Source organism: Sinocyclocheilus anshuiensis, unplaced genomic scaffold (genome assembly GCF_001515605.1).
Source record: "Sinocyclocheilus anshuiensis isolate Anshui unplaced genomic scaffold, SAMN03320099.WGS_v1.1 scaffold1746, whole genome shotgun sequence".
NCBI classification, from domain to species: domain Eukaryota; kingdom Metazoa; phylum Chordata; class Actinopteri; order Cypriniformes; family Cyprinidae; genus Sinocyclocheilus; species Sinocyclocheilus anshuiensis.
The window spans coordinates 65,566-77,794 of record NW_015545562.1 but is presented as its reverse complement, the minus strand read 5'-3'; the positions used below and the strand labels follow the sequence as shown (position 1 = coordinate 77,794).

At 35.8% G+C, this 12,229-nt stretch overlaps 1 protein-coding gene and 1 pseudogene across 1 annotated transcript in view; both read right to left on the bottom strand.

Annotated features, from left to right (window-relative positions):
- LOC107698344 (lamin-B receptor-like) overlaps positions 1–4,468 on the bottom strand; it is a 12,111-nt gene extending 7,643 nt beyond the window's left edge. The window contains exons 1-4 of the mRNA XM_016499300.1: positions 4,360–4,468; positions 1,371–1,542; positions 905–1,090; positions 332–418 (exon numbers count right to left, since the gene is read on the bottom strand). Of these exons, the coding sequence (XP_016354786.1) occupies positions 332–418; positions 905–1,090; positions 1,371–1,535 (438 nt within the window). The 5' untranslated portion in view covers positions 1,536–1,542; positions 4,360–4,468. The remainder of the gene's footprint in view (positions 1–331; positions 419–904; positions 1,091–1,370; positions 1,543–4,359) is intronic.
- Positions 4,469–5,215: 747 nt separating this feature from the next.
- The window catches only part of LOC107698345 (protein enabled homolog), a 63,502-nt pseudogene continuing 56,488 nt past the window's right edge, over positions 5,216–12,229 (bottom strand).

Genomic DNA, 12,229 nt, shown 5'->3' with positions numbered 1-12,229 from the left:
CCAACGGTTGGACTTAAAAATCATCAAATGTGTTCTACTGAAGAAACAAAGTCACCTACATCTTGGATGCCCAGTGGGGTAAGCAGATAAACATCAAATTTTCATTTTTGGGTGAACTATCCCTTTAACTACAGCAGTTTCTAACATCTGACACGAAACATTAAAGGGTTAGTTCACCGCAAAATGAAAATTATGACCTAGGATGCTTCGGGGGTGAGTGAAACGCAGCATAATTTTCATTTTGCGATGAACTAACCCTTTAAGGAGGTTCTATTGTTGCTAGCTAGTGATTAAGACATTAATGAAATGGGAATCCATGATGTATTCATACCTCAGTGATTGTGGAAGCTGTATTAGCTGTATTATTTTCCTCTTTCTTCTCATGTTTGCTGTTGCTATTGTTCTCGTGTGTCACCGGCTGAAACAGATGGCAGTCAAGGACACATAAAGTGAACCCATGAGGAGAGACAAATGAGTTAACAGCATTAAAATGCTTGAGTTAACTGCTTTAAATTAGATTAAACTCCCTTACTTGTAATCAACCGGAATAAAATTTATTTCAAAATATATTAAAACAGAAAAATAGTTTAATTTAAAAGTTGCTTTAAATTGTAACAATACTTCAGAATTTTACAGTTTTTACTGTATTTCTAATCATATAAATAAAGCCTTGGTGAGCATGAGACTTTTAAAATGTTCTAAAAATCTTACCAAAATTCTTGTTAAATCTTAATATGAAAGGACTAATGTTTTTTTGATACTATATATTAAAGTTTTTAATGTACTTGACATCCTGAACATGCTAAATATCAGACAGAGCGTGAAGGGGGGGTGAGAGAAAGAGAAAGAAAGACAGAAATAAAGAGTTTGTGTTTGTTTTGTCCTAGCAAACAAGTCTCTTTACCACAGGGGTGAGTCGGACCTCCAATGCTTCTTTGAGTTTTTCCTTGCGAACATCTGTGGTGCGAGAGGAAGATTGGCGGGACGTCCTAGCTGGAGAACGGGAACGACTGCGACGAGGGCGTCCCGGTGAACGAGAGCGGGATCTGGACCGAGAGCGTGAAACGCCCTGCTTAAATATTGTCAGACTCTGCAATGAAGAAAACAACATCCACACCGCAACTTCATCTAGCGTTTCCTTATTGTACCATAATGTCAGTTAATTAAAAATCTATATAACTGGATTTAAAACCTAGAAATTAAGCTTTAGGATTTTAAAACATTTGAAGGAATACTATGACATCACTAATCAATCAAATAAGTAAATTTGTGTCACTGATCATGCAAACTCATTTGTACAGACGGTCAGAAGCTCTTGCTTCCAGTGAGGCACAAGATGCTCTTTGAATGATTCTCAAATTCATTCATACCGTGATGTCAGATTCCTTCAGCTCCAGTTCAGTACCATCTTTGTAGATGACAGTGTAGAGCCGAGTCTTGTTGTCATAACTCAGCACCTTGACCTCATAATAAAGGTTACTGCCAGGCCAACGGCCCATTACAGTATCTCCAATCTGAAACCTTGCAGTCGGCATTGTTTACCTACAAAACAATTAACACAAGATAATTGCCTTTCCTGTTTAACTAACTACTAAACAAACGTAACAGTCTGAAAATTAGGACATACTAGAAACAAAATACATCAACAGCAACTCCGTTAATGATAGTATCCCAGCATGCAGCCTTTAAAGATGAAGTCAAGGGTGTAATCTCTGTGCCAAAAGCATCACCAAACTGACTTTACAACTGGTTCAAGCACTCAGACAGGTTTTACAAAAACCAAAAGTAGGTCTTCCACTACAAAGACAAACTACAAAACTCATAATGGGATCCTGAGATGCTCAAAAAGTGTTTTGGTAGGGCCCGTGTTTATACTTTTTGGGACAATTAACATATGAATAGCTTACAGTTGTCTCTGCATATTACGCTGGGATCGAAGTATTTTTACACACAGTTCACCTTTATAAACTTAATGCACATGAGCATTTGCATGTCCCTTCAAAACAAACCAGTAATCTATCTTTACAGACTTAAAGATTCTCTGTGATATTTCAAACACGTTCAATGGGAAACACCAGAGTAGCTGTCCATGGCCTGATGACAATGAAGTGATGATGTCAGCTGCCGTCTCAGAAGTGCTGATGGGTCTGAATTACGCACCCACACTGTACTCTCTGCACCAGCACTATTGTTGAGCTCTCAATGGCCTTTATGAGAGGGATTCTACTATCACACGGGTATCAACAACTTCTGGCCAATGAGATGACTTTTATTATCCATATGCAGACCAAAAATATAAATAAAAATCACTACAGAAAGTCCAATACAAGTATTTTTGTTTATAAATTCACACTTCTCTACTTAACTGGTTCTCATTTTTGGATCTACACATAATTGGCACCATCTGGTGCATCTTTACAGAATATTGCCCTAAAATACCATTACACTACTATGCGTTTAAATGTAAAAATAATAAATAAAATAATTAAAATACTTTTTTTTTTTTGCATAATTACTTAGCTTTTTACAGACATTCATTCTCAAAATAACAAATACAATAGAATTTAAGCTGAATAACCCAAAAACAAAGACACTAAATAAATAATAATACATATTTATAAATATAAAATATGCTTGCAACCATTTAGACTGTAAGTTTTTCCATAAATAGAATGCTTAAATAATATAATAATATATAATAAATTGACCACTAATAATAATATATTTAAAATGCAGAATACGTTTTTTAATTGTTGCAGTCTAACAATTACTGGGTTATAGTGTCTAAATAATAAAAATGCTTCTGGATATCACTTATTAGACATTCCAACATAAAATCTAAAAATAAATAAATAAAGCTAGTGTCTACATTTCAATTTTTAACAAACTACCACTTCAAAACTGAAAGACAGTAACGCTTGATACTGATTTAAAAAAAAAAAAAGATGTTTAAAGAATGCTTACAAAGAAATTCTGTTGTAAAGACCAAACACCACCACCAAAACATTATATGATTTTGGCACTTAGGCAAGGCCAGAAACAAGCTAAAAGTTCTGCTCACACATCTAGAAGCACTTTATAAGCAGACACTCTCCATTACAGGAAACACCTAAAAAATCATATTGAAACCATATGTAAAGTACTGATCATAAAAACATAAGCCATCTACCCTAAAACCATCTAATCCAATGAAACACATTCCAGACATTCCTGAACCAGATCACAGACACACACCCAACACTGAGATGAAGTCCAGCACTGCAGAAATCCCATGCACTTCCAGAGAGTTGAAGTGAAACTACAGAGCAAAAGATTTAAACGGAGTGAATGTCAGTGGGCGCAGCCTGCTGCTTTTGTTATGCAAATGAGGGGACACACGACGACACGCGCACTTTACTATCACTACCAACATCGATTCACAGTAAAACTTAAGACAGAAAATCTGACTTTACTTTTTAAATCAACAGTATTTCCAACAATTACCACATTTATGATTTTTACATTTTACATTATCAAACCAACGAATAGAATACATTAGCTATGGCGGACTGAATATAAATTCTGGATTATTTATTAGAAATATGATAAATTAAATAGTTCTTGTGTCTCATTGTTCTTTCATGTAATGCAAAAGCACCCACTCACATGCTGCTCCTTTAACACAGCAAAAGAATGACAGGAATGGAGGGAAAACGTCATGTATTCAAACCATTGTCAGTCCGCATGCGAGAGAGGCTCATAAACAGCAGCATTAAATCAGTGTTAATAAACAACGGACACACACACACACACACAACAAAAATCAACGGTTATAATGAACGAATACTGTATTAAACACAAACGTACTGCCAAAACACAGAGTCAAATTAAGTTACCATTAAACGTGACTATTTTGCGCAAGAGTGGAAGGAGTCACTTGCACTTTCGAGGACATACAGAATAATGAAACTGAAAGGTCCGATATCAATTATAATTTTAACTACCCAAAAAATAAAAAACGAAAGAAGAAGTCGTGAGGAAAAACAGTCGAGCCGTGTTAGAGGACAATAAATGCGCGCCGTGCCCAAGTTTCCTGTGCAACGAGCCGGCTGGAAATCGGGTTATTAAGTCAAATACCAAAACAACGACAAACAGTGGTACTGTTTACATAAATAAAGAGTTTAAAATATTATATTACATGCAGATAGAGCTAGTGACCGTTAATAGCAATACATTATGTTTAGTTACTTCATAAAAGCAGAGCTGAGGGCGGACTGAGCGCTGATCTAGTTCTGTACCGTTAGCTACGCAGTCACAACATACACATTCCCATACAAAAACAAAAAAACATGCAAAGTGAATTAGTTAAGATTTTCTTACCTTGAGTCGATCTTAATATCCTAAAAATCTCTAAAGCTTATCCACGGAACTTCATCAAATAAAGAATATTGTTTTAAAAACACTGGCCCCCGCTCTGAATTCGTTCCTCCCTCTGCTTGCCAGCAATAGAATCATTTGAATTTCTACGGGTTTTTAAAGTGCAATCAATGCTGTAAACACTCTATACAAACTTTCTGATTCCTTGAGAGATTATTTCGAGTGATGCTTTTGAAGTGAAAAGAAATGACAAAGGATTGACAAGTGAGCATGGCGGGGGGGGAAATGGATAACTACTGCATTCATACGTATGGAGAACGTCATTCATCCACAGTTTGAGGGCAGAGTGGACGATTAAAGAAAAAAAAATGGAGAGAGAGTCCAAAAATGCAACAATGCTACACTTATTGCTTATGAACTGAAAACTAAAGTATTTTTCGTGGCAACCATTTTTCCCTTACCAATCATAAGAAGACAAGCACTGAAATCGAAAGAAATACGAAAAGAGCCTACGGTGAATAAAAAGTTCATAGTATTTCTGGTTAGCACTATCTACAGATATGGTCTGAGCTGACGTTGACGTCAACCTTAACTTCGATTGGCTGAGAGGATTTTGGTAGAGAGCTACAATGATGTACCGTAGAAAGGCATTGTCCTTCGTGATCTTTCCCAACACTTAGCGAACACACAAGACGAAGGTATACAGATAACAGTGGCTCATTAGAGACAGCCTGTCGAGCATTCACGTTCGAAAAGAGAAGAATAATGATGAAAACCGACCAAAAGAGCAAGTAAGCTACCTGATGTGGTCATGGCGTACATGTTGACTGAATGACTTGCAGGTATAATGTTTATTTTGTCATCATTTTAATGTACATATTCTGGTTAAAATAGTAGGAAGACAAGCTTTAGAGCCCTGCAGCAAGAGACCATACTCATTTGGTTGGCCAGATTCAAGGTTTTGCTCTATACAAGGCCAACTTCGTTAACGTTACTTCACCACCACCACCACCACCACCACCTTTTAAATTCATAAACAGAGCCTGCCCTTTGCTAAACGATGTGCCGTAGAATGAATGTCATCTGCTTGATTTACAATTTCACTCTTCGATGGTTAATACAGTATGTAATTCAGTAATAGTTTGTCTTTTTTCATCATTTTCTTTCCACGGTAAGAGTCATCCATTGCATACTGACAGTCACTTCCTTAAGACTGTGTCCTGACCCCCTTCAAGATGGGGTTTTTGGTGTATGGCGTCGCTTTGAGGCATCTGGTTATCCTCTCGCTGTTACGCCTCCCGTGCCCCCACGCTCAAAACTTATGTCTGTCCCGGCATCATACTCAACAGATCCTCCGAATTATCATGGTTATTGTGATCACCACTGGTTAAAACTGTAATTTTCCATTTTCATTGCTTTTGAGAAAGTGTCTTAAACTGAAGCTGACCTCTGAAGTGACAGATTGTGGTTAAAAATACAGGTGCATCTCATTCTCCTATGCAGAGTTTGACTTGCCCAACTCCTCCCTGATTGCTGAAAATACAAAAACGACAAAGGAATTAGAAACCGTCCAGGTCAGATTGCTAGTTTAGTTCTATTTACACTAACAGTCAAAGGTTTAGACGCCTACTCATCCATTATTACTATTTAAAATATGTTAGAATCATAGTAAAGTCATTAAACCCATAAAAGAACACAAAAAGGGAATCATGTAGTGACCAAAAACGAATAAATAAATCGAAAAAAGCCATCCTTTATATGCTGGACACTTGTCACTTGTTATTACCCATTCCTACTCATTTTTTTGTAATTAAAAGTTTGCAAAGATTTATTTTTTTGTATAAAAAAAAATAAATAATTGAAAACATGTACAGTATAAAATAATAGTACAGTTTTTAAATAATAATAATAATTATTATTATACATTATTATTATTATTAGCTACACCTTGTAGGCTACTTTTCCTTCACCATCCATTCCAGCTCTTTTATTTTTACGTTTATTAAAATTTTGTAAAGACATTTTTATTTTAATGAATGAATGAATGAATGAATAAATAAAGAACATTGCCAACATAATCACCATAGGGCGGAAAATAGGAAATTAGGGTTATTTATTTTATTATATAGGGTCAAGTTATTTTTCAAATATTATTATTCATTATAAAATAATATTATTAATTAATAAATAATAATATTAAATCAATAGTTTAACCATAAGCCTTTGGATTAAAAAAAGTTTTTAAGATCATAAGAAACAAATTCAGTCAAATGTATCCAAACTCTTGACTGTTAGTGTCAAGTATTTTCATATTTCTAATGTATTAAAAAGCTAAATGTGCATCATATATAGTGGTAATACAACGCAATAATATGTTACCATCAATAAGTTCTTCTTTCAGCTTCGATAGTTCCTTCCTCATCTCCTCTAGAATGTCCTAAAAAGCAAAGCAATACATTTGTAATTAGATTAGAATATTATTTATAATACTCCACAAATCAAAAGTAGTCAAGCAACTTATAAGTGCATGTCACTGAACTGTTTTCTTGTCAGTAACAGTAATATTGCATATTAGATGATAATATATACACTAGAGAAGAGAAATTAGCTACCATGATACTGTGACAAGTAAAAAAAAAAACTATGCTATGAGTTTTTAATATAAGCTGTTATATCAAATGCACTTGGCTTTGGCCGTTTAAATGACAAGAGGACTGGATGAGTAGGTGTATGTTATAACATCAATACTCAGGCACTTTAATTAGAGCTGCTATAAGTAATTCTTCACTAAAACATTCTCTGGGCAAAGCTAGAGTGAAGCAGACAGAGCTGAGCGACTAACAGTAACTGTGTCCTCTGATAAGTAAGACTCCCTCATATGCCTTTCATATCTAACATGCTCATTCATACAGAAGGGAGGTATTGCCTTTGTAGAGAGGACTATAATTGTACACACCCACAAAAGCCTAACTGTGCAGTCAACCAGTATTTCTCCCTTGTTTTTTAGGAAGTGCTGTAATACCAAACACGTTTTTTCAAATGAGGAAAAAAAACGAGAACTTGTACCACTAGCTTTGGCAAGACTTTGCTAACATATTGAGGAAGTGTACAGCCCCTCTATCAAACCCTTAAGGGCTAAAAGGTTAAATGAGTTTCAGTTCTTCTCAAATTTTGAGAAGTACCTGTTTCAATCTGTCGTAGTCAAGAGCTTCTGTTGGCACCCCATTGGCACTTATGGATCCGGTAGGAGTTGGTGTAGACCTTGGTCTAAGGAGAAAAGAAATGGTGTGAAGCAAAGCAACTTTAGTCACTGTGCAGTCAAGATGCAAGGCAGAAGTTTAGTGACACACTTTAACAGTCATTTCAAATCAACACGGTTCAATCACAATTGGTGATTCAAAGAATAAACACAGCATTGACATGGGATAAATTCAAGACGTGTGAGGAAAATGCAAGGTATTTCAGATTCCAGGTATTTGAAACCGCTGTACCGCAAAGGAAATCCACACACATCCAGATATATATATGCATAACTGGGTGACATGAAAATGAGCACCATGGGAATTGTATTTCCTTGTGAGGAGCTGCAAATTCATCAAAACCAACACATTTGTAAAGTCAGCCTTAAATAGAAACCATTTCAAAGCACAGCAAACCAAAAAACACAGCTTGAGACACCATCCACACTTCAAAACACACAATGCAGCAGCCGTATCACTCTCATGCTTGTCTGTAGCCGAATCAGACCGGAAACTATTGCCAACACAATAATCACCATAGGGTGGAACATGGAAAGCGAGGGAAATGACGCTTTATCTATCCCATCGGGAAAGAAATTAATGCCGAACAGTGGGTTGCCTTGTGCAGAAAGGAAGTAGAAGTCAAGCGGATAAGAACATTATGACACAGATTACAGAGAGAAACACATTACAAAGCAAAAGTTATGCGTGAGATACAAGTCTTTGTATCAAAGCTTTCTGCATTCAGAGTGAGAGGATAACTTCCTTTCTTGGCAGGATAAACTACATTAAATGCACATTTGTAGGGGAGGGGGGAAGTGGGTTATCTTTGGAGCCAGGTGGCAAATTGGCAAGAGTGGACAAAAGCTCCAGCTTTCTGATACTGCATGATCTCTGACGACATCTAGCACTGCGGAATTTATCAGGACGCTCTAATAATCATTCAATCCTTCATTCCATTTCTCAATAAGAAGAAATATTCCAATGTGTTTCTCTGTAACTATGGGCACTTTATGTAATGGGGTGATTGACTTTTATTCAAATAAACAGATTTCCTTCTCTTTTTCACACGAAGATCATATTTAAAATGACTTTGACATTTTTTTATTTATTATTGCTTTGTTTATTACTTTTCAAATGCCTTATATGTATATATTTTATTGTTTTACTCTCATCGCAGACTTTCACTTTTTAATCATGAAAATCCATCATGTATTATTACACTAAGAACTATGTTAATCTATACAAGTGAAATAATTATAAAACATTTTTATCATTTACATATTTTTAACATTAACATTCAAAAGTTTTTTTTTATTTTTTTAAATCCTATGCTCATCAAAGCTGCATTTATTTGATCAAAAATACAGTAAAAAGACTTTTTCTTTTTAAATATAATTTAACATGGAATTTATAGCTGAATTTTCGCCAGCAATTACACCAGTCTTCAGTGTCACATAGAACTTCAGAAATCATTCAAACACATTCTTATTATTATCAATGTTGAAAACAATTGTTCTGTTTAATATTTTTGTGGAAACTAACAATGAAAAAACTTTACTGTCACTTAATCATTTTAAAGGCATCCTTGTTGAATAAAAGTAATACTTTTTGGGAAAAAAAAAAAGTCAAAATTACACAAATTACCACTGTCCCTCAGATGCGGTGCCATAGAATCAAAGTTTTCAAAGTTGAAGAAACACCCAAATATTAAATATATATTATATGTATTATATTAATCTTTATTATAAAAGCAGCAACAATTTTGAAAAGCATAAAGCATTTTATTCATGCCATTTCATGGTGATTATATTGTTGGCAACAGCGGAATATTTGTGTATTAAAAAAAAAGAATAACCGTAGACAATCACTGCAGCAACCCTCATCCTATTTAGAGAGCACTCTCAGCAAACAAAGTCTAGAAAGAGTTCTCAAACTAGTCTCTTATACCTGTTTAAGGAATCATAGTACTTGTCAGTACCCATCTGATTTCTCCATGGTGCATCCCGTCTGTGAGAGTAAAGAGACTAACCAGGTCAGGTCACCAGCGTGGATCTGAACTATAGTAATCTTCTAAACGCACTGATTCCAACTCCGGTGAAAGGAGAAATATTTCTATTTCAGTGTAGCCCTACTGAAAAATGCTTCAACCATTTGTATAACTGTATATGCAAATGCCCGAAATAATGGCATATACTAAGCAAAAAAGAATAAGCAAATCCTTCAAAAAATGCTGAACGGCTCTGGTACACACTGATCTGATGAGAAGCAACAGCACTGTGCTTTAGTGATGTCAAGCACGGGACCCGACTGCCTGCATTCTGACATGCGACTGTGAGGGGCACCCGGCCGCAAGCATGTGATGCAAAGCAGTCGAAGCAACAATAATTCAAATTAGCTTTGAGAAAAACGGGACCTGCTGAAGATTTAGATCCCAAAAGCTGGACATTTTCTTCAAAAGGCATTATGAAGTGGTGGAGGTATAATGCACACACTGATCCATGCAAATTATTACCTTCCAATGACTGGTGATTTGCTACCATTCATGGTGTTTGTCCTCTCCCAAGGCTTTCTGGGCATATCTGTGGAAAAAAAAAGCAATGAATGTTACATTTGATTATATTTGCAGTCTTATTTCACATAAAAGCTATGGTATTGCTTTGAGGCCCAGACTGTACACTGAACAACAAAATGAAATGTTTAAAAAATTAAAATCATAAGTGGAATTTATTTCATAGAAATAAAGATTTCATGAACTCCACAGGCTCAACAACATGCTAATTTATTGAGATTACACTGATTGAACAGGAAAAGGGGTTGCCAAATGCTGCATTAGTGTTAGCCACATAAGTGAACAACAAAAAAAGGTATGGGAAACATTTTCACCTCCGTTTTTAAATGTTACCCCATTCATTTGACTAACCTAATGATACTTATGGAGCATTATTATGTGGTTAGCTGCATTTTATCATTTGTTTTTAGCACTCCCCACTTACCTGGTGTGCTACAGGCTGACACTTTTGGAGTTATGGTAGCCTCAATGTCATCCTGATAGAAAAATAAAAAGATAATCAATCTGAAAATCAGTCACATAAAGGGTATGATCATATCAATAAGTTACATTAAGAGTAGTCTATATGTACAGATTTAATCAGAGACTGCATACAGCTGAAAGAAACACTATTAACTCACAGCTTTCTGCTCAGGCTCTGGTGATGATCCCTTCTCAGCAATTCTTCTCCTGTATCAAAACAATGGTACATTCTTAAATTTCATTACATTACTGGATATGATACAACATTCTGATAATCTCAAAAACAGAACTTTTTATTAGTAAATTACAGCTAGGCCCTGCTTCTATCACAGCAACCATTCTGGCATTAGAGACAGATAAAGCACACAGTTCACCTCCTGGCCAGCAGGGCGCTCATCTCCTCCATCAGACCTCCTCCTCCAGGTAAAAGACCATTTCCACGGGATGCCTCGGGCTTGGCACCACCAGAACTCACCGCTGATCCTGCGGCTGGAGCCAGGGGCTCATCACTCTACAGTAACACATAGGATTTGGTATTGAACATGTTTAGCATTTTTAATGATGTTTAGAAAAAAAGAAAACATGTTGTTTCAGCTTTAGTGTGCAGTGCACAGTCAAAAATGAACTCTTCCATTAAGAAGCAATATTTGGAATTTATTTACAGGGACATTTTTTTTAACTTTTTGAGGGCAATTTTTATAAACACCTTATTAAATATATCTGTACTGGCTTACGTTAAATACTTAAATTAAACCAATCACCACAAGCAATTAGGCACGGCAAGTTTATTTATATAGCACATTTCATCCACAATGGTAATTCAAAGTGCTTTACATAAAAGGAAGTAAAATAATCATAAAAACAATAATCACAACAATAAAACAAGGAATTTAAAAACTTTTAAAATGATTTAAAAATTGATTTAAAATCAGTTCGGACATAGCACAGTGCTCATTCAATAAATGCACAGCTAAACAGATGAGTTTTGAGTCTGGATTTAAATGTGGCTAATGTTTTAGCACATCTGATCTCTTCTGGAAGCTGGTTTCAGCTGCGGGCGGCATAATAGCTAAAAGCGGACTCCCCTTGATTTGAGTGAACCCTTGGTATTTCTAACGGACTCTATCCTAATGATCTGAGTGGTCTGTTAGGTTTATATTCAGTGAGCATATCGGCAATGTATTTAGGTCCTAGGCCATTGAGTGATTTATAAACGAGTAAAAGTACTTTAAAATCAATCCTAAATATAACTGGAAGCCAGTGTAAGGACCTGAGGACTGGTGTGATATGCTCAGATTTTCTGGTTCTAGTCAGAATTCTGGCAGCAGCGTTCTGGATGAGCTGCAGCTGTCTAATGGTCTTCTTGGGAAGGCTGGCGAGGAGACCATTACAATAGTCTACCCTGCTGGTGATAAAGGCATGAACAAGTTTCTCCAAGTCTTGACTGGAAACAAAACATCTAATTCTTGCAATGTTTTTGAGATGATAGTATGCTGATTTAGTTACTGCTTTGACATGACTACTGAAACTAAGGTCTGTCTCCAGAATCACACCAAGATTCTTGACTTGATTTTTAGTTGTTTGACCCCTTGATTCAAGG